Source organism: Pieris rapae, chromosome 18 (genome assembly GCF_905147795.1).
Source record: "Pieris rapae chromosome 18, ilPieRapa1.1, whole genome shotgun sequence".
NCBI lineage: Eukaryota > Metazoa > Arthropoda > Insecta > Lepidoptera > Pieridae > Pieris > Pieris rapae.
The window spans coordinates 423,271-447,256 of NC_059526.1; the positions used below are offsets into that span (position 1 = coordinate 423,271).

Genomic DNA, 23,986 nt, shown 5'->3' on the forward strand with positions numbered 1-23,986 from the left:
TGCGAATTTTGGGCATACGTTTGTTTCACTAGGCAGTCGCCCTTCCGTCTTACGTCTTTTATTATTGGTTAAATGACATGTTGGCCAATGAGCGCGTAATTGGCCCCAGAATACGAATGTCTGAATTTGCTTGATGGTATTTCTATGGAGGCTTCACCATTCTGAGTCGGCTTAACAACACATGGTCTGAGACTTCTCTATTTCCTTATTATGTTTTTATTTGTGTACATGATAGTCTGTTTCAATAACAATATGAAAATGAACTTCACCAGCTTACGCGAGTTCGCTGGTTTTATAGTTTGTTTCATTGATATTTGTATACAGGCATGTTTTTTTTTGTTTTGTTTCCCCAAATGTGGGAAGTAGCAACCCTATACGGTTTATGCGATAATAACTAATTCTCGGAGAGACTATAAGAAATACTATCAAACCAAAACATACAACGTTCAAACGAGATCGTCTTTTCATTTGATTTCCGTAATCGTAAATAAATTCTATTGTCTATTTTATTAGCGCCCTGCATAACTCTAAACTCTGTTGAAATAAATTCAGTTATGCGTGTAAAATAAATGTTTGGAAACGATCACCATTCAATTACAAGTTACACGGCGAAGTTTTGCGTAACTTCCAAAACTTTGTAATATTTCCGAATTTGTTGAAAGAAGACCCGATTGCGGGAAAACTTTCTTTCCATAACTACATAATATTGTTTTTGGTTTTATCGTTTATTTCTACCGAAAAATGTCTTAGTTTTACAGTTGTATTTTTAGCCAGGTTTCAGAGGAAATCGTGTTATGTTCACAATGCCAGCGTTCATCGTTAAGTTAGGTACTAGCTAGTACAAGGGCAAGTAATTATAATAATCCATTAGTGGTAAGTAAGGCAGATTCGTACAACATCTGATGATAGGCGCACATCAAGAGAATAACTTATGCGTGTTGTTTTGCAGACTGATAATGGTCAGGGAAGAAAATAGGAACTAGGGGTTGACTAACAGGCAATATTAAATTTATAAAATTTATTTATTTATTTACACTTCGTTGCTAAAGAAATACAAATAACACAGTATATATAAATTACAAGGGATGCAACGGGCGGCAATGTTAAAAGCTATCGATGAAGTTTTAAAAACAAACTCTTTTTGGAAATCAGCAGCCAAGTATGGAGTTACGAGAAGAATATTACAGAGACTTATCACAAAATATGTTGGTAGCGAATATTATATACCTAGTTCAGACACAAGTTGTTACAAATGAAAATGCATTTTATTTAATGAATTATAGTCTCACCAAAAAATCTATTCGAAATGGACATCTTTGGCTTTTTTTATACGGGCCATTAATTTAATTGGCCACTATTAAAAAAAAAACTATTTGTGAAGATTTGTAATTGGCCCACAATGTTATATAGGTATATACATATATTTCTGTATTGTGCTGTGAATCTTCTGAATAAATAAGTAAATAAATAGTTTATGGATCACTACTACGCAGTTTCCAAGGGCAATTTTTTAAGAGACTATGGAGTCACCGTGGCGTTTAGAGCACAGTGTCCTCTAAAATGACCTTACGTTGAAGTCTGGGCTAGTTAAGTTGTTTTCATTCCTTTTTCACAAAAACGTAGTACTTATTGTGACTTCCTTAATAAGACACTCCCCACCAAACCATTACTGACGCAGGATGATGACTACGTTGTTCCTACGACTCCCACTACTTAAGCAGCTTCTTTAGTACTGTGAGCATATAAATGTGAAATTTTTTTCATCGTTAAAGATGATATTTCTGTGCTTTTCACCTGCGTATCGCGACAGAAGGCTGTGTGATCGATCCACTCTTGTATCTCGTATATCGACGATATGTACTTACGTACGTACGAAACTTCAGGTCTTGTTTTATAATACGCGACTGAGTCCTAGCGGAAACCTTCATTTCTAGCGATAAGATTATTTGCTTCCTAATGGGGTTTCGACGTATTCCGGGTATTCATTAACAACCTTTGTAGTTCCAGCAGCATGCGGCGGCCACAATCTTTTCTGGTCTTCGATAGACGAAGTGTACATATATCTGTTTATAGCTCTTGATAGTATGAAATATGTAAATAGTGTGCGCGGCGACCACGGGAGCCCTTTTTTCTTTAAGAATTTTTTCTTTAAAATAGTAAGAAATTTTTGAAATAACATACGTGTTCCAAATTCAAAATAATAAAAAAGTTGTTATGAAACAGTATTTATGGCCAGATTAGTTATACATATATGTTCATCTAAATTTGCATTGTAGCCAGTTTTTTGTAAAAACAAGGGGCAGTGTCTGAACCCTACCAGTTACTCGGAATGGCTTGTACACTCCATTAAAAGCTAAGGTAACCGGCAATTAGGAATCTGATGTGAAAAACCTGTACGACTGTGTGTGTGTGTGATCATATTTTTTCACTTTGTTTGAAATAAATGACTAAATGCTAGGCATTGTTGGAGAGGTTAGATTTTTAGTTTTAGTGTAAAGAAATCTGAAAAAGATTGAAATAGTATCGTATTTCGTCTTGCATTTATAAATTTGCACCCATAAATAATCGTTCTTTTAATATTGATAAACAAGAATCTTTAAACTTGTTTTTTAAGTCAGAAGAAAAAAATTACATTTAAATTGATACTTCTTATTATTAAATTTTTGATGTCGCACTTTTGGCTTATTTAAAAAAAACAACCACACTGATTATAATGGCCCGTTTCTGTAATAAAATAAGTGTGACCTAAGTAATCTAGTAATGTAAATATTTATAGGTAATCCCAACCACTTACAATCTATCTATAAATCCCAGCAATTTCAATATATTTTTAAAAGTTTAAATTTGCGAGATTTGCCTGGATGATTGCCGGAGCCAATAATGGTGACAGAAGAGACTCATAAAATTGTTAAAATTAAGTTTTTATTAACCGAGAAACAAGCCAACAGCCTATAAGCTCTGATGCGTGGAGAGGAATCAGGTATATAAATAAAAAAAACATTATGCTCAGGAGTATGTAACTATATTTATTTCAAAAAACGAAACACCAATTAAAATTTAAACATTAAATTCTATAGATAATTACATCTTAATACAATTACACTCATTCTAAACATTTTATTGTCCAGAGATATATTTTATTGTCATAATTTACAATGCTATATAGCAGCATATTATTGTCATAGATTAAGACATATACGTATAACTCACAAAAATTATTTTTCAAAATTTTAGTTTCGATATGATAAGAAATGTCGCATTGACAGGATATGTTATGCACATCTAAGTACACCAATTACAATTATTACTAATTATTATTGATCAGAATATGAATGACATGCACATTTTCAATTAACTATCCATCGATAGATATTAAAATAAGTTTGTAAATCTCTACAGAATATTGTTAAAATATTATATATAAATAACCGATTGTATACATTAGTAATGTAGGAAGGGACGTCTGTCCATTTTAAATAGAAGGATAACGAATATTGACTAGCTTAAAGCTGTAATAAGTAATACAACATTTTAAAGCCAAATTTCATAGTCTGTAAGTTATGCCGACGGTTCGTCGTAATACAAGTCGAAAGATTTGACACAATACATAATACACAAATAGTTAACAACGTTACGCAGCCTATATATATAAATATATATAATTATATATGTTATGTAGTTTTAAATTAAAAAAATATTATACGCTGTAAAGCGCCCTCTGGTTTCACTCTATTGTTGTGTATGGACTTGCATCAGGCTGCTTTACCTAATATTATGTATTAATCAATACATAAGCGCGTGTCGCACTTCTGCTAATTTACAAATAATCTATAAACATGAAACATTTAAATGTAGTTAAAGCATTTTTGTCGGTGTCCAGTTGTGCCTACCCACATAACGTCAATCGAAAACAACACAGCCGACACCGACAGCCGTCTCGAAGGCTTTTGAAAGATTTAGTAAGTACTTAGCGTCTAATCACAACGATATTTATATGGTATTCAAACGATCTACTGACATTAAAATAAATGCGATTAAATTGTATTGGCTACGGTGATGAAACAAATATTGACTAGATATCCTGTTATGGCCAGGTACATAAAAATACTTAGGTAACACAGTAGTATAGTTTTATTCCACGTTTTCGTCGGGCTCAGACTGAACGCCGCGGAACATACAATTGTGGGATTCCACAGAAGATTCCAAGGTTCAATTATCACTAACAAACATCTTACCCTAAACATCGATTGTAGATTATTATTGTCGTTCGCCGAATTGACGGGAAATTAATTGATCTTGTATATGAATCAAAAGCAATTATTTATTGTCATATGGAAGTCCTAAAACATCTAATCTTACACTATAAAAATATTAGATAAAATTCGAATCTACGTAAAAAATTTCACTTATAAAAAAATAACGCAAAGCTCGCGTCGAGAAGCGAAAGCGATATGGTATAGATATGACCATTAATACTGATATAAATGGGTTTTAAAGCCTGAAGAGTTGTACGAGGGTTGCCCCTGGGAATGTCTGATGCCTCTGGTCGAGGGAGGGACTCAGTAGTAGGGGATATATTCAGGGAGAGTGTAGTCCATGTAAGGGTAAACGGTACGGCGTACTGGTGGAAGCATCACATCGGAGTAACGCGAGAACTGGGATACTTGACGGCTGCCGGCAGTTGGTTTCCTGAAAATATCCATAATTATTTACTTCAAAACATCTAAATCTTCTTCATTTTCGTAAATTATGTAACTAAAAAACAGAAAAACATGTCACATAATCTCCTAAGTTAAATATAATTTTATTACAAAACTTAATTATTTTATTTCACTTACTTATTGTGCCTAGCGGTGGGGTCATCAGCTGCGTACTCAAGGGGCTGCAGGCCCCGAGGTTCCTGTTCACCATACGCCCCATACGGATACTCCTCATTGCTGAAGAGCAGAAAAAATTTAAATTACTCATTCGGAGACTTCCGGTAGGCTTATGAGTGACCTTCGTCTACAGTTATTACTTATGTTATGTTATGTTACTTAGTTATGCCTTAATAATAGTGTCTATTTGTGATTTAGTAACTTTACCCGTTGAAATATATATTTATTCAGGATATTGTGTTATACTTTCTTGAATACAATATTTTATCTCTCATTGAAATGTTTCAACATTATTATAAATTTTTAGTCCAATTTCTTAATAATCCGCACAGCGCATTTATGTAGCAAACTCAGCTAATACACTCCTAAAACTTTACGAGGCGTTGTAACCAAGTTTTAAAATTTAATAACATCTTTTGCGATAGCTGAAGTGGATTTATGAACATTCCAACTTTTAATTTCACAAGTGTGCCGGCTTTGTTGTATGTAACTTGCAAAACAATTATGAAATACCTCGCTTTGAATCGTTCTCTTGGGAATATTTGGCCGTTTAATGTCTAGTATGCTATTATTAATGTAGTTTGGTTCCATAGACCAAACATATATAACGCATATGTTTTAGTTTTTTTTATAGTACAGGGGGCACACCTAATGTTAAGTGATACCGCCGCCCATGGACACTCTCGACGCTAGAGGGCTCGCGAGTGCGCTGCCGGCCTTTTAAGAATTTGTACGCTCTTTTCGTGAAGGACCTTAATTGGTTCGGAAATACTTCGGTTAACACAAGTTTATTTTACGGGTTTTAATTAGAACCCGTAAAATAAACTTGAATTAATTTAAAACTTAAGAACACAGAGACATAAAATTTACGAAAGAGGTTTTTTATGTGTATGTTACAAATTGATCAAAGTGTGTGCTTATTAATTTATGTCTAATGGGATACTTTAGCATTACGAATTGTTTATATAAAGGCACATTCTATTATTAATTATGCTATAATTATAAGTAATTAATGCTTAAATTATTATGCTTAAATATTAGTAATGCCTACTAAAACTGTCACTTTTATACTGCATTTTATTTTTGTATCTGACAGATACCTCTTTGCCACATATCCTACAATATAACATCTCACATCTGTCTCACATATAAAATAATCTTCAAAAAATCTTGTTAATTAACGAACAAAGGGGATTTAAAAATGCTATAAAAATTTAGTGAAAAGACCGCTCAATGCGAATTCGTGATTACGAGCAGCTTGGGATTAAGATTTTTGACGTCCATGAATTTAATTTTCACTTGGTATTACGGAAGAGAAAGAAATTAGAAAATTCTTTTAAACGCTTACGTTGGCATCCTAAAATTCGACTTAAATTTCAAACTCGGATGGTTATATGCTTAATTTATAACGTCCGTTAATTAATTTTATCCTTATGTCGTAAAAGTTATGGAATGTTTGTAGCATTACTGTTAATAGCAAACAAAATGTATTTTATTAATGCGAGAGTAGTTTATATTAAATAAATTAACATGCTTTTCAATAAATTACCAAAACAAGCTAAAAACTCTTACAGTTGGCTCTAAAGCTAGCCGGTTTCCTCACGATGTTTCCTTCATCGTTCGAGTAAATACGCACATTGTTGCACAGCCGAGGATCGAACCTACGACCTGAGGGTTGCAATTTTTACCCTGAACCACTAGACCAACACTGCTATCTAAATGTTTTACTCACATGGAGTTAATTTGGCAAATACATATAATCAAATGCTTTCACCGAAAAACAAGATTTTTTGCTAGTATCGAGGCACTGTACAAAGTTCTTCAGACCTTTCTATGTAATAAAAACAAATTTATGCATTTTCTTACCCTCGACCCGCAACGATTTCCTTCAGTTCATGTTTCTGCTCTGTCTCATATTTCCTCTGTAATTCGCGGATATGTTCTTGTCTTATTAGCTTCTTCAGCGCCTCAAATCTACCAAAATAGATATAGGTTTATATTTTCAATTAATATTTTGGTTAATCTAAATTTTTATTCATCAAACAATTTTTTTTAATTAACATTTCTGTTATCTTGATCGTAAATCCTCTAGATTACAACTCAAATATGATTGATCTTTAACACTTGTGTTATCTGTAGTAAAGTGTAATATGCCGCTTACCTGTCACGTTGAGGTGGCACCATAAAAGTGGACCCACCTCGAGGTCTTGAAGGCCCCGGGTAACGTAAGATCTTGCCAGATGTATGGGGAACGTTCAACATTCCGAACATCTGTAACAAAATAATTATACAATAAGAGACATGACTTAACCAAAATTTAACTGAAATATTATGCAAGGAAGGGATTTTTATAAAATTAACAAATAACTTTTTGGTATTTATCTTAATATATACATAAATCACGTGTCACGTTGTTTGTCCGCGATGGACTCCTAAACTACCAAACCGATATCAATCAAATTTGCACACCGTGTGCGGTTTGATCTAACTTAAAAGATAGGATAGCTTACATCTCAATTTATAACCGCAATTTTTTTTTTCAAATTATTTGTTTTTTTATTTGATACAATTCAAGCAGATGTCTATATTCAATGTACCAACGTTTAAATCATTAAAATTTAGCTAAAACAATACGCAATATTCCTCTTGGATAATATAGCTTTAATATTAATATGTGATTACGCCAGACTTCTTGTATCACACGTTTGATTTTTAAAATGCTCTTTTATAATTCTTGTAACCGAATCAAACTTAAAATATTTTGTACATTTTCCCAGTATTCATCATGGCGCAGTTTCTGCCCATCGGTTCGGAACTGACGGCGTAGTTTTTGCTCCCAGAATAACTAAATTGAATTTTCCTCATCCCTGCAAACAATTCAACGCCGTATTCAGAATCTATGTTGCATATTTTATTGTTCATTAAAAGATTATTTCATATAGATACGACCAGTTAGCGATGAGAAATGATCTTTCTATCGCACTATATTATTTTAAGGTCCTTAAAGATCTAAGCTTTTGATTATGAGTTGATGCTTAAACCATCGCCAGACCAGGACGTCTGCAGCAAAGTTTTTTACTACATGCCAGTTTACCATTACACAAGTATGAGATTTGTCAAGATTTAAATGCCATTGAGCGATTCTTTTGATGATATTCTATAATAAGGATATTTTTTTAGTTAATTTAAGTAAATGTCTACCATAAAATCACGCGACGGCGTATGTAGCTACGTTCAAGGAATATGTGAAGGACCGTTCAATTCAATATTACAAAAACATTTGAAGTAGTAGAGATATTCGAGATTGATAGATCTGGCAATCAAAGTCGAAGTAGTCAAATTGATAGTAAGTTATATTCTTTATGAATGGTGTATTTATTGAGAAAACCCCCATTTGGGTCTTATTCCATTTATTAGCAAAGAACTACTAGATATATTTAGGATGATGATCTTCGCAACCTTTCCACACTTGTTTTTGAGAGGATTAGATGAGATTATTTATATTACAGTCTTTAGTTACATTTTACGAAGAAATCATTAAAATCCACCGTTGTTTACACTTATATAGTAATTAACAAGTAATTTATTCTAATAAGGATTGGAAGCGTATTGGTAAGCAGACTGAGCAACTGAATTCATAATTAGGTATACATTAAACATACTTGTGATATTATAAAAGCGCATTAATTGAAAATACAAAACTAATTACTCATTTATATGTTATCTGCACAAAAAGGATGTCATATAAAAGCTTCTATAATTAATTAATTTTAAAATTACTTTTACAATTTTGGTATTTTACAATATCTATATTGTTCAACAGGATTTGGAAATTGAAATTGTAAAAGTAATTATATAAATTGTAAAAGGAATTACAGTATAGAAGTACACGACGATATCTGCACCTTTGATTGGAATATTATTAACTATTCCAATCAAATTATTACTATATATATATCACGACACGATAGTAATACTGGAAACTCGATAAGATTCATACATTAAAAAAGATGATGTATACTTAATTTACAATATCGATACAATGTCGTATAAATAATAATATTATAAAAGTATACTTTTATTATTTTAGTAATTAAGAAGATATTTATAGCTTTTAGCTAAATTGTACGCCACTAAAAAGGGTGAGTTTTTAAAATAATAAGTGATTTACCACTATTACATTAACCACTATTATAACACACAAAAATACAAATGAATCTAAACAACAATCTATTTTAAATTTAATTTACGTATATATAATAATAACATTCGGTTTCAAACTTGGCTAATACAATAGCCTCACCTTTTTCCCAAAAGCAACGTTTCGTATTAATACCTGTTAAATTGTGCTTTCGCTGTGATCAAAAGAAAGAGATAAGAATTTTAGGTAAAGCCGTACAAATTGACAATTTAATTACGGACTTATAAACAATATGATTCATAAAGATATACTTATATTTTTTTATCTGTATCGCGTTATGGAAAAATAATATCTGTGTAAAATTTTAACAAATCAGATTAGTAATTTATCATGTTTAACTTCACTCGTATTTCTGTTTCCCGCTTTTTGAAGGCGAAATGGCTGAGACGCTTATCCATTGAAATTGTGAAATTTTGTAAATTACATTTTATTTCTAAATAACTATTACATAAAAGCGGTATGGCCTGAAGACAGTCGGAAGAATAATAACAAGAATTAGACATAAACATAGACATATTATTTATTACAAACAAAACACACACACATAAATACACAACACAGCAGTAATCAAAGAGAAAAAATTAAATAAAAGATATAAAGAGAGAAATATTATTTTTTCCTTTTCCCCTTCGGCTCGTCTCAAGCATATATTGAATTCTGCTTTTGGTTTATATATGTAAGAAAGCTTTTAAGATACACTAAATATGAATAATTATAGTTTATTTTTAATAAATGACATTTGCGTAAATAACATCTAATTATTAATAGTTGACAATAGATCACGAACCCTTTTAGGTTTACCATCTAAACAACAGTTTAAAATGTAAATTTAGCCGCATAATGTATGCAGTGGTGGAGCTGCGGTAATGACATTCCTCGTTTGTTGCATTTGATTTCAGCTTATTAGATTAAGCTTTCAGTAAAATAAAGCTTTTAAGAGCTTTTAAAAGTAACTTTTGTGTAGAACATTAATAATAATAATAATAATATATTTATTTATTTTCTCACAAAAACAAAAACATATAAAAACATATACAATAATTGTCATTCTTATTTGGATCACTGCTATTGCTTAAGTGAGACTGATGCCTGCTAAAGGTTGTGCACCTGAGTTACAGGTCATCAGGCCTCCACTTCTTCGAATCGACAAAATGATTATATGTAAAGAATAGACAATTATATTAATTATAAGGAAACCACATGGTGTATGCGTGTGTGTTTGTGTATGTGTGTGTTTGTGTATGTGTGTGTTTGTGTATGTGTGTCTGTGTATGTGTGTGTTCTGAATAATTGACGTAAAAATATTGCACAATTATACTCCAAATAATTATTAACTAAAATTTACATAAAATTTGTGTCAAACTTTATGCTCAACTATTTAGTTATGATAAGCATTTTCTCGGTAACCTCATAGTTTAAGTCTAATAGCCACAGTGTAACCGTCTTCTTGCACTCATTTTTTGTTAGGGGATATATGGAGAGAGAAGTGTTTACCTTGTTATATAAGTAATCACCCAAAAAACAGAAGAATTTTTGAGCAAAGCTTGTGCGAAAGGGTTTTGTATGGCACAGTGCATTTTTTCTACGCTTATTATCATTGAGGTGTGGGTCATATTTGAGAAGTGAGTGTTTGCGTAGTATTGTGGCAAGAATGAAGATTTGACGAACAGTGAGAACCTTCCAATGTTTCTAAGTCTCTGCCGTGGGATACATGAACGGAAGGAAAGCGCTTACCTTGAGAATAGCTCTTTGAGCTCTTTCTACCTTCAGAAGTTGTGTTTTTGCGGAGCCACCCCATGAAGATATACAATAGCCCAGAATGGATTGACATAGTGATAAGTAGACGGTTTTTATTAATGTGTGATTAGCAATGTGCCTCAAAATTTTGAATATATAAATCAATTTTCTAATTCTACCGGTCAATAGATCAATATGAGCTTGAAAATTCAGGTTGCTATCTAGCATGACACCTAAGTATTTCAAGGTACTTGTGGAGGTAAGTTTTGGACATCCGCATTGCACTTTGGTTAAACATGATCCAGCATGTGACACAAGTTCAAGATTAGAAGGGATTTTACGCTTCGTAATTTCGAAGGTTATGAATTTGGTTTTATCAGAGTTAAGGGCCAGGGAACTTCTAAATAGCCAATCAGAAACTAAATTCAAACCTATCTGAGCATGTTGAAAGGCCTCAGACCAATCCTGACCATGGAACAACAAGGCGGCGTCATCAGCAAAGGCTACAATTTTTCCATTTCTAAGGTCCATCCCACACAGTTCATTTATATAAATAAGGAACAGTGTGGGTCCCAGGACGCTGCCCTGCGGCACACCGAAGGTCACAGGTAGCTCAGTACTAGACCAATCCCCCACCCTCACAATTTGCGTACGTCCAGAGAGGTAACTCGCGAAAAGTTTGTGAGCTATGCCCCTAACGCCCAATCTCTCCATTCTGTGCAGTAACACTTCAACAGAAACGGTGTCAAACGCTTTGCTCAAGTCCATGAAGATACCGATAACTTTTTCCCTCCTATCCATATTTCTAACTACAAAATCAGTCAAGCTATGCACTGCGTCATCAGTGGACCTACCCGAACGAAAACCATATTGGGAGTCAGAGATTATATTATATTTCTCGAGAAAATGAACCAATCTCCTGTTAATCAGACGTTCCAAGATTTTCGACATGATGGGAAGTAAGGAGATAGGCCTGTAGTTGTCTACAAGGCTTTTGTCACCACCCTTGCAGATAGGCGTTATGCGGGATTTCTTGTAAATGTCTGGAAACACTCCTGTTTCCATGGAGAGGTTGCAAATGTAAGTGATGGGTGGGACCAAAACTTCGATGTGCTGTTTGAGAAGTCGACTAGGTATCAAGTCATTACCAACAGCACATGTGTCTCTCAGACCCATCACCAAACTCTTAACTTCAGCATTGTCAGTGGGAATGAGGACAAGAGAATTTATTGTCGGGGCGGGAGAGGTGTTGTAGGAAAAGCTATTTTCAATCCCTAGACCGGTAACAATGTTTTTCCCTACATTTACAAAGAATGAATTTACACTGTTAACTTTTTCTTGTGGGTTACAGTTTTTTAAAAGTTCTATAGAAGATGATATAGGTTTCTTATATTGTGTAATATTATTAATGGTCTCCCAAAGTTTCCTGCTGTTTGTACTATGTCTAGTAATTTCATCCTTTTCATACGCACGCCTAACTTTTTTTACTAACGAATTACAGAAATTTCTATATCTTTTATACGTCACTGCTAATATTGCGTCAGTTGGATTCTTTTTAGTTTTTTTGTGAAGGTTATCCCTGTTGCGCATACATCTGAGGAGCCCAGGTGTCACCCAGGGTTTTATAATTCTTTTACGTCTGGGTACAGCTATCTGTTTGGAGTTATCTATAATAGCTTTTGTTAATAAGTCTGTAAATAACCTAGCTGCCTCATTCACATCTGTCAGATTATACAATTGTGAAAAATCAAGTCCTTGGATCGTTAGATCCAATCTAGCAAGGTTTACGCTACTTTTATATTGACGAGGAGTTAAGGAATAGTCCTTTTGGATCTTTAAATGGAGGGCTACACTGTTGTGATCAGTTATGGTAGTTTTCAGTATAAGGCAGTGTGCTTCATTATTTGACTTAACCATAATGTGGTCCAAACACGTGCGGTTGTGGGTTGGAGCGTTGTACCCGGGATGGATGTTAAACTCTGCAAGGAGATTCAGATAGTCCCATGAGCGCTGGTCACTTGTCCCTAGAGCTATGTCAATATTTATGTCGCCTGTAATAATTATATTTCTATGAGTTTTTAATTTATTTAAAAGTACGTTTAATGAATTAATAAAAGTTAATGGTTCTTTATATCCTGGTGGACGGTAGATAGAAATTATAACAGTAGAGGGATCGATTTTAATTACTAAACAATTAGCGTCGTGAAATTCCTGGGGTTCCTCGATGAGTGGACTGGAACCTTTTTTGTAATAGACAATAACCCCTTCATTTTGAGTTAAATTATTTTTAGTGGCAGCATAGTTGTATCCTTGAATATTTGGTATAAATTTTGTAGACGGAAGCCAGCATTCGGTTAAAATAAGAAAATCCCAGGACATATTAGTTCGCACAATTAGAGTAATAAAACTATCAATATTACAGGTTACACTTCTTATATTCTGTGACAGGATTGATAAAGATTTGCATGAACTTCTGATCACATTTTGACATTCCTCGGGATCACAGATTGAAAATTGAATATTTTTGTAGGAATCTAGGTCGTTATAAAGATGGTTACAATCGTTAATATATCTATACACTATCATTCACTTGGGACGGAGAGTGCACACAAATAGGTCGAGAATATAAGTTAATTTTATTGTTACTTGGGGTATAGTATGTTGCGATACTTCTAGAAATCATAATAAGTATAGTTGACTGCTTATAAATAGTCATTACATGTGTAAGTGTTGTGTAAGTTTGTATAATATATGTGTAGTGGTTTTTATAAATATAGGTTTGTATTATATGCGGCTTCCTTATTCTTCCCAGTTTACACACTGGTACAAACAGATAACTGATATTGAATAGGACAAAAAAGAGCAATTTAAATGATGTAAGATACAGTAACACGTAAGTAAAATTAAGACATAATATTATATTAAGGCTAAAATCAGTACTTCTGTAGGTCCTCTTCTGAGTCCACGCGCAATGACGGTTGGCCCTCGGCCACCCTGATATAGACTTTGCTGTATGATGTCCAGCATGCAGCAATCTTCTTACTTTTAACAAGCCCTCGGGCGAGAAAAAAGATGTGCTTGGATCTTGTCGTCAGGTGTTCTGATAGATATATAGTGTGAGTGGGCCCAGGAATATTTATATGGGACGTGTTAAGCTGTGGCTTTTTCGAGCCCTTCATTTCCTTGTTGAAGGATTTGGTTTTTGCAATAAGTGAGTCTCGCATTGTTGTGGTGGTAAGGTCAATTATTATTGATGAGGACTTTGTACGATAAATATCTCTTACTTCGCTCGACACAAGGGTGGGGTGTATTTTATTTTTAATTGATACAGACGCGTACGTGTGTAATCACTATAAGACAGTCTTGTGGATATGTGATTTAAATTATAAAATTAGATCTACCGGCCCTGTGGCGCAACGGATAACGCGTCTGACTACGGATCAGAAGATTCCAGGTTCGAATCCTGGCAGGGTCGTAACCTATTTCGTAAGTAAAAACGAAATTTTGCTATTTTATTCTGTTTTTTAGTTTTTATTTTATATAAAGTAACATTCGCGTCATTTACAATGAACGTATACTGTACACAGGTTTCCATGTATAAATGTAAATAAAATATGTATTAAATAATTTTAACATAATCAGGTGACAAAAAGTTATTTTAATAACAATAAAAGCTAAAGGCATCATACTTTCACTGGATCTATAAGGTGCTAAAAATATTACTCTGTATCAATAGAAATACTTCAAAACTGTAACCTAATTAAGAAGTTTTATAAACGAAAAATAAATACCCAAAGGTAAATACATTGGAAATCCTTTGGTTACTCAATTGAAAAGTCACTTCAGTGAACAAAGAACCAATTTACTTTGTACAGAGGAAAACGAGGTTTTGTTGATAAAGTATAAGATGTTCTCTTCTACAGTATTTTAATACATTTAGGTGTAATTGTTATTACAATCTATGTTTGTCGTTAGAGTATAATTTAGATGGTTTTGAGCGTCAGTAATGTTTATTTCAATATTTGATTAGTCTTTTGGGTAACCACAAGCAATTTCGTTTCTGCTTGGTGCCCTCTTTCCGTTGCTATCATAAACCAGTAAACTGGGCACGTGAGTGTTTGTCGTTATTACATAGAACTAAATCTACTAAATTATGGTATAGTATCGTAACAAAAATTTCGTAATCCTCTCCGCGGAATTAAAGGAGAACAACTGTAATATTATATAAAGCCGGAAAAAGTCTAACCGCCTTGGCCTAGACCTGGTCAACCTCAGGGACCACTTGGCCGACAATGTTTCGTAAAGGGTAAACTGTGTCACATAATAAATTGGAAATATTGAGGCATGTATTTAATTAGTTAATTTCAAGAATCCCTCATTCACCGAGACAAGCTGAGGATAGAGGTGGAGGCAGCAAATCAACGTATTGGTTAAGTCTTTTCGACCTTCAAGTCATTATATAACTATTTAGAAAAAAATGATTTAGCTGATTAATCTATAAATTATATTATATATAGTGGAGTTATCCTTTAATTAAAGCTCGTAAGAAAGAAATAAAAAACCTCATTTTGGTTTTGTACTCACCTCATCAGAAAAATTATGAATGAACATGACTACCTACCTGTACCTCATTACAGGGTATCAGACTTCAAAATGTCTACAACAGGATCTACTATAACTAAAATTTAAGGGAACCATCTATAGTAGCTGGTAGTACCTATTATGAAAGATCGCCCCTTATTCGACTTCTTTGTAGTTGTTATTTTCCCTTTGTACGATATTTTCCCTTGTTTCATCCACCCACGTTGAATCGACACTAAAAATACATTTCGTGGGAACTGTCTATTGCTTCGAATGAATAATGAATTTCGCGGAAAATCCCGTCGGTCGGAAATAGAGCTTTTTAGTTTATTTATACTAAATACTCTACAAATCATTTTGTGAATACTTCGTAAATAATGGCGCTGGATTAAGATAAAAATCATTTGGTTTGGATTCTGTAATGTGTAAAAAATTCAGAAGAAAAAATTCATCTTTCGTTCTTCCGATACAAAACTTCCATACACGATCGATCTTGTAAGTTTTTTATGTTATATGTAACAGGGGGCAAACTGGCAGGAGGCTCCTCTGAAGTTAAGAGATAATCGCCGGCCATGGACTTACATTATCAGAATGTTCGCATGGCTTGCCATATGCGAATTGGTATAGTAGTGATGTGCGCCAAAAACTGTCTTAAAGAACGACGGATGTCAAGACGATACAGATTGTATTTCGTATTCTGTCTTGAGATCCGATGATAAAACTCGACTGCAGGTAATAATCTGAAGATAACCTTTAAACACTCTCCATGGCAAATGCGGTAGAAGATGCACAGATACCCCACATCGCTATGCAATACTAAAATGCATTGAACGTTTAACACAGAACAGTTAGTAAGCTAAAATAACAATAAGTATTTCGTACTTCGGCAACATTAAAGAACTAAGTAATCAACGATACTCGTATAAGTTGTAAAAACTAAAACAAAAGAAATCTCACAAGAGATTGTGTAATTCTCAAGTTGTTTTTTTTGCAATAACAAAGTTGGTAAGGGCGTGCCAAGTTTTAAGCAATTTTTCGCCCTTGATCTTGTATTACACAATATAATTTCTTACAAGGAAATTGAGTTTCTGTTGTAATCGAAACCCTATGAAAGGATTGCGTTTTGCGATTGCCAAGTCTTTAAAACAACTTAAAAAACAATGATTTTGCACCCCATCTGGCTGTTTCACCATCACTTTAAACAAATTTTGTTATCTCTTACATACTTGTATTGCTTGACTATAATAATTAAATTTCAATTGTTTAAAGAAGTATGTTTTGCTGCTATGTTTTCCTATAATTGCTTCATATAGGAACATGAAAATAACTTTTGTATATATTGTATAATTCAGAGTAGACTTAGCCGAAAAAAAAACGTATTGCCACTCACAAGCCTTGAAAGCAAGTAAAATATTTTGCAAGAGAGAGATTTAATTATACTTAATAAGGTTTCAAACGGTTTCTGCTAAAATGTATAAATGCCACTCTGGCAATACGGGTGTACATAAACACTGCTTAAGATTAAAAAAAACAATAATGGGCCTTTAAAAATTTAACTTTTAACTGTCGTCTGTTTCTACCAATTTGTTTTTACGCTATGATAGAAAGTGACAGATGAGCATTTTAATACGGTACAATTAGACTGATAATTTTTTTATAAGTGCCTATATTTATAGTTATGCCTATGTAGATACAGATATAGGTCTTGATTGAGCTCTACGTCAATCAGCCCGGGTATCATATAAAAAATGACCCGGGTTAGCTACCTCGGGGTTCGCCAAGTCTTTAGGGCGTGTGGAGGATTGGGTTTTTTTTCGGTGAGTAGGGTCTCGCTACATTAGACCCAGCCCCAAAGTCCCCGCAACAAGCTTTAGACCTCATTAGAAAAAAGGTGTAAACAGTTGCCTGTCATTAATAATATAGTTATTGAATAGAAATACACTTACTTCTCCATAGTCGGGTGTGCGGACGACATTTGGTGGTGCCTTCGTAATCACTCGGCCATATGCCTCACGTGGCATAGCGGGGTATTGGTAGCGGAATCTGGACAAATATGCTAATTATTTAGGGTTTTATAGTTAGTAGTGGACCAAAAAGTAGTTTATGGGCGTTCCTTCCGCCTTCGTCAGTGAAAGAACTCGTAACTCGCTAGACTATGAACTAGATACAATATCTAACATATGCCTAAAGTATACTTAGATAAAACTGTACTAAACCCCGTCGTTTTTAAATTATCTGATGTTAAGTGATACCGTTTGATGGATTTTCAAAAACAAAACAAAAACCAGATTACGTTCGTTCCAGCGTGCAATAGAAAGGAGTATTGAGTATATAGTGAATTTATTTGCAGAAATGCAGCAATGCTAAGCAATATGCCTTAATACATAATTGGAGATAGCACTGGTCCAAAAGGAACAAGGAACAAAGGAAGACCAATAGAGCGATGAGCTGACGAGGGATCGAGAGATTAGCTGGAAGAAGAATGTTTTATTTCATCTTACGAATATTAATAGTGTAAAGAAATAATACTTAAAATATAAAGAACAAAGAAAGATAAGATAGGAAAAGTTCAAAGTAACGTTCCTCGGCCTATCACTAAGGGCCTGTTTCACAATGTATAGATAAAGTGCCAAATAGCTATGCAACACATAAATTATTCGAAATAAAAAAGTTCCGAATACGATACTTTGCATTTCATGACAAATAGCGCTATCTGACAGTCGTGAAACGTAAAAATACTGTTTATCCTACCAATAAGTAATAAATAGCTTATTTGGAACTTATCCGGACATTGTGAAACAGACCCTTAGTCAATCTAGAATCAAACAGGCAAATCGTCAAAGTGTATACACAATTTCTGTAAAGCAAATGTAATAATAGTAACATAATCAACCAACGGAATTACAGGTGCATACTGCTACAATCATTAATAACACAATCTGTATTCAGTGGACATAGATACGCGTGGAGTCGCATTGTTCAAAATAGAGGCAAATTGGGCCTTTGCGTGGGACGCATAACTCGTATGACATTTATAAAATAAAGAAGCAGGAAAGATTTTTTCATTCTACGCCTGTCATGAGCTTTTACTGACAAATATGCGTGGGTATAAAACAGTCATTTGATTTGTACCAGTCAAAGTTCAAAGGTAAAAAGGTTGTTTGATAGGTATTATTTGTTTTGTACGTATGTAATTCCTCTAATATCAAAACTATTATTATCTTTTCTACGTAAAAATTTCTTAACCATATCCAATCCAGCTCAATCGTGGCTTTTGTATTTTTTTCAATTCATTACCTTTTTTAGTTTTTATATAATGAGGTTGGTAATTGTTGCACTTTATTTATATATATATTTTTTTAGGTTTTTCAGTTTTCTAGGGTTGCTTGAAATACTTAGATCGCTTGTTACCGATAAGTCCGCCAGTTGTGTCCCTAATAATTTTTATGTACCTTGTTATTTTTTTTCTATAAAATTTATAAATAAATTTAATGAATATTGGACTTAAACAACTAAAAATCGCCTGATAAAGAATTTTTTGTAGTATACAACATTATTTCATAAGCTCCATAGGTCTTGTTGTTCATTGTAATACACTTAGCGAATCTTTGAATGGAAGTCGCAACTTCCTTTGTGAACTTTTGAAATGTTATACGGAGACAATATACGTTTACACTTTTTCACGGTTAAATTTATTTACTCAGTGAGAATTTTGTATTAAAACACCTACCCCTTTTTACAATCCACGCGTTCGGGCAGATCCTAGAATCTAAACTAGAAGGAAATGTCTATTCATCCCTTTCCTAGAAAGGGGCTTTATTATATACATATATATATAGGTATACTTTATATTTATATAGGTTTGTGTGTCTTGTATTATTTCCGTTCTAAGAAGAAGTGATGAATAACAATACCTTGGGGCAGCCCTAGGCACGGCTGTGTAGACGGGCCACTCATTGTACAGCATCGGATCACGGTAGGAATTAACCTCGTTCATAATTTCGGGTGCTCGGGCTTGCCTTTTCGAGAACCTGTAAGCAGAGCAAATTTTTAATAATGAGTTTTTATGATAATTATAATATTTTAGAGAATTTAAGACCGCTGTCGCTCCGTGCTGTATTAAAGAAAGTACATAGTCGATTAGTGAAACAACGAGGTAGCTGCTCATTTACTGCTTCGGAGGCCTTCTATTTAATATCGTAATAATATTAAATTAAAAAGCCTTTATCTTGCAAAATTGTTTACTGTGTGCTATTACACAAGTATATAGGATTGTTTACTTGTGTAAACAATCCTATTACGATTAATCTTAATATATATAAATTTCGTGTCACAATGTTTGTCCTCAATGGACTCCTAAGCCACTTAACCGATTATAATAAAATTCGCAGACCATGTGCAGTTCGATCCATCCTTGAGAGATAGGATAGTTTAAATCTCAAATTATAGTCGCAATTTGATTTTATTGCAAATTATTTGTTTATTATTTGATACAATTCTAACAGATGGCGCTGTGTTAAAATTACGAACGTTTCACATAAGTTCTCCTACCGTTTCCCTTGAATAGTTTACTACTATGTAATATAACAAAAACCTTAGCCACAGCAACGCTTGGCCGAGTCTGCTAGTTAATATATATAAATTACACAAATTTTTGTGTATACTAAAAAATATTTTGAAGTTGGTAAGCAAGATCACCCCTGCAGGTGAGGGCCTCCTCCAAGAATCGCTAGCTATCTCAGACATGGGCACGCTCGTTTAGGTTGAGTCAGACGTAATGCTAGCAGTTCAGGACAACAGAATTTAATTCTATTTTATTTTTTTTAACCTTGCTCCGTTCTTATTATTTTTCTTGTCTGTATATTTCCAAGTCCGGCAAGCATTTGTTCGACATGGATTATGTAGCTTAACGTGTGTGTTGTAAGTTTTACTGGCATATTGCCTTTAGACTCTAGAACTTGTTACAAGTATGTTGAATTCGCTTTTCAATTTCTGAGCAGTTGTTGTATTTGTCAAAGCTGATTTGTTTTTCTCGGTAAACATACGTGTTTTTTTTGAGTCCTCGAATTAGTGCTATTTAATTTTACTTAAAGTATATTTGTATAAAACAGAGAAGACGCAGTAAAAAGAGTTACGCCGTTACACACGTTTCATATGCTTCCTCACCCATTCTTTATTTTTGTATCCATGTTACGCATGCGAATGTATGGAAATAAAGATAAGATTAAACGAGAAAACTCGGGTCTTATAGAGGACACCATATTTCAAACGAACCAAGGGTCAATATTTCAGCGCAGTTTTTATAGCCGAGGTCTTAAAACAAATTGTTTGGCTTGTAAAATACGAGGGCTTATTCAATTTCATGCCTGATTATGTCCTGATGTTCTCCCACGTTATTGTAATCCTGTAAAGACCACTACCACAGAATTTAGAACACAAGATCTTTGACGTATTCCGTACGACATGTTTGGTTACAAGTATTTGCGATTTTTTTGTATTGAATCAAATTAAAATATATTTCAACATCATCCCAGTTGGGCCCTTATTCTATAAAAGATGATGTATAAAAGCTCGCTTCATGTAAAAGTTAAATATATATGATACTCTTTAATATGAAATTGGACAACTGTTAATTAGTATACTCTGGTTTGTCCCTAGATTATCACAGATCAATGAATTTAACAACGCTTTTACACGTTGTTGACCGTTTATTTATTTAAGTACTTAATCCTCTTGGTAATGTAAAATTTGGCCAATTTAATAGGCAGGCAGAATTGGAGACGCATATAAAGCATGAGTTGTTTCAGAGTTTTTAAATAATGAAACCTATACATAACATAAACAGGAATTTAAATGAATGTGAAGTCAGTTTAATGGACTTTTTGTATTCTATTGTGTATTTCCTTGAAATCAATACTACTGTATAAATACTTAGCCGAAAATTCGTAATAAATGTAACGGTTTTCGTAGGTGTTTTAATTTACAAGTAAAGTGAATCGAACAGAGGCTTTGCCAATATTGAGTCACAAATCAGAAGTCTTAAATAAAAATTCGTAGGCGATATCAAGCCATTATTAAATCCTCATAAAATCGATAAGCCGCCGGCAAAGTATTGAATAGAAAAGGTTACCAATAACCTTTGTGTGAGTTACAGTCAACTCAAACACAATGTGTTCACGAGTAAATAATGTGAGCCAGGCAATGATTCGTCTGAAGAACGAAACAATGAGTTATTTGTCAATGAGTGTATGACTTGTTTATAGTACGTCTACATATATAATAGAATCCAGTGGCGCTAAAACCTTTGGTATCACCTCTAAGTTCTCTTTGGTATTTGATTTTTTAAACCTGCTTTTAATAGAAGAGTAATGTTAATGAAAATTTATTTATAACCACGTTTGGAGTATAATGTCAAGTTATTTGAATTGTATATAAAATGGCGATGAAATTCGTTAATAAATTCAAATTAATTGTACTCCCGTAAATCAAGGATTATATTACAAATGACCTTCATAAATTTCATTAATAAATAGTTAAAGTAAATTACACTTACAAGAATTTCTTATGCAGAATCTACTTAGGCGTTTACTGTACAATGTAGCCGAAAATTCCGTTTTGGCGTGAAAACCTCAGTACATTTCGTACAACATTCCTCATGTAGAGGAATCTGATTGTGCTATTTCGTAGTTCACGAGGTATTTCACCTCTTTCGGATTGACATCTCAGACTTTAGTCAACTATTTGTGTGAAACTAGAGCCTTGTTTAGGTTCCAGTTCGTAGCCGTAAAAGCCTTCGACGCATTGGATTACATTATACTCTACGTTCAAATATATTAAGATATATATATATATATATATATATATATAACATAATAAATAGGCATAGCTTAGTTTAGCGTGTTTAATATGTTTAATTTATATACTTATATTACTAATAAAAAAAAACGTGTATACTATAGGAGGCTCAAGGATTTCGGACAAACATCTACTAAAGTGGTGAATTTACGGATAATAAAAAAAACTGTAAAAATTCTGTACCTCCACATAGCCTTGAGCTGGTCACAGGTAGGTTCATCAGGTTTCACTTCCCGGTCTCGAACCCGGGACTGGCGTGGAGAAAGCAAGGGCTCATGGTCGATGCGTTGAGCGCAGGCGCACACGCAAATTGTGATGAACCACGCCGGAAGAGTTGACCACATCCTAAAACATAATTTGTATCCAAGGTAAATTAAATAATTAAAACTGTATTCTAAATCTCGTAATGATTCATCGTGTTTATTAGATATAGTTTTTTTATTTAACTACTAATATATTTTGCTATTATTATTATTAATAAAATATTCTATAAAATGTTATCTTCGCTTAATATCTTTGTTGATTTTAAATTCTATGCGAGAACAGTCCCAGCTTAACTTAACATTATGAAGAATACATTGTATACAATACCATGTGCCTATTTTTATATGGGCTGTAAATTAAATGTTTACCCGTTTGGTTTTAGTAACTTTTTATATAGCCTACTTAGTTTAACCAATAAAATTGAACATTTACAGTCTGTATAACATTTGCTAGCTATAGGTTGTCATGTGTAAGTTGGCGTGTGGCAGAAAAAGGTACTAATTTTGACAGTTGTGTTGACAGTTCTAACAGCTTGGTAGCCTCACGTGTGTCGGTGCTAATAATTTGTGTTTTAAAGTGTAAAAATCATTACGAAACATGCCAAAAGTAGTGCGGAGTGCAGCTAGAGAAATTATTCTAGCTGTAAAACGTTTTTGTGAAGAGGAGAAACGTAACAATGGGCCGATTATTCCATTTCAACAAGTGAATGCTCGAACAGCGGCTTTGACAGGTAAAGTATTGCCAGTTAAAAGTGATATTTATATCCCCAAATTTAGGGAAAAATAATAATTGCTTTTGAAAGTAAATGTGATTGATGGATAACTTAAAATATTTTTTGTTTTATTTAAGGTGTTTCTGAAAGAACCGTGAACCGTATAGTTTCAGAGGGAAAAATCATGGAAAGTAATTTTACAGCGAGAATTGAAGTCCCTAATCAAGCAGCTCAAGGACCTTCCACATCCACAGCTTGTGATGGCAATTCCACACCAGAGAACACTACTTCCGAGGCTAAGACGATAAAACTAGTCACTCCAGGTAAAAGTAGAAAAAGAAAATTAACTGTTTCTGATTTGGATGACTTTGATCTTTGTGTTATTAGACGCAAAATCCAATCTTATTATTTAAATAATTCCGTCCCTACTCTCAGAAAATTACATTGTGATCTAAAGGCAGACATCAATTTCAAGGGTAGTATAGAATCTCTCAGAAAAATACTACACAAGTTGGGATTTAATTATAAAAAGAATAAATCCAAAAGGATGGTTCTCATGGAGCGATATGATGTTGTTGCCTGGCGATCAAGATTTTTACGAGAAATAGACAATAATAGAAGGAGTGACAATCCGAGGCCAATCGTTTATTTGGACGAGACTTATTTACACCCTGGCTATAAAGTTAAAAAATGTTGGCAGTCTGAGGAAACTGAAGGTGTCCTTACAGAAGTCTCAGAAGGTCAGAGATGGATCATAGT

At 33.6% G+C, this 23,986-nt stretch overlaps 1 protein-coding gene and 1 non-coding gene across 2 annotated transcripts in view; one reads left to right on the forward strand and one right to left on the reverse strand.

Moving 5' to 3' along the window:
- Window positions 1–4,337: 4,337 nt before the first annotated feature.
- Window positions 4,338–23,986, reverse strand: part of LOC110994587 — a 44,121-nt gene continuing 24,472 nt past the window's right edge. The window contains exons 2-8 of the mRNA XM_022261326.2: window positions 22,435–22,596; window positions 19,311–19,427; window positions 17,343–17,439; window positions 7,039–7,148; window positions 6,744–6,851; window positions 4,839–4,937; window positions 4,338–4,689 (exon numbers count right to left, since the gene is read on the reverse strand). Of these exons, the coding sequence (XP_022117018.1) occupies window positions 4,560–4,689; window positions 4,839–4,937; window positions 6,744–6,851; window positions 7,039–7,148; window positions 17,343–17,439; window positions 19,311–19,427; window positions 22,435–22,595 (822 nt within the window). The 5' untranslated portion in view covers window position 22,596 and the 3' untranslated portion in view covers window positions 4,338–4,559. The remainder of the gene's footprint in view (window positions 4,690–4,838; window positions 4,938–6,743; window positions 6,852–7,038; window positions 7,149–17,342; window positions 17,440–19,310; window positions 19,428–22,434; window positions 22,597–23,986) is intronic.
- Window positions 14,218–14,290, forward strand: Trnar-acg. Its single transcript has one exon. It is a non-coding gene; the product is annotated as a tRNA-Arg (tRNA).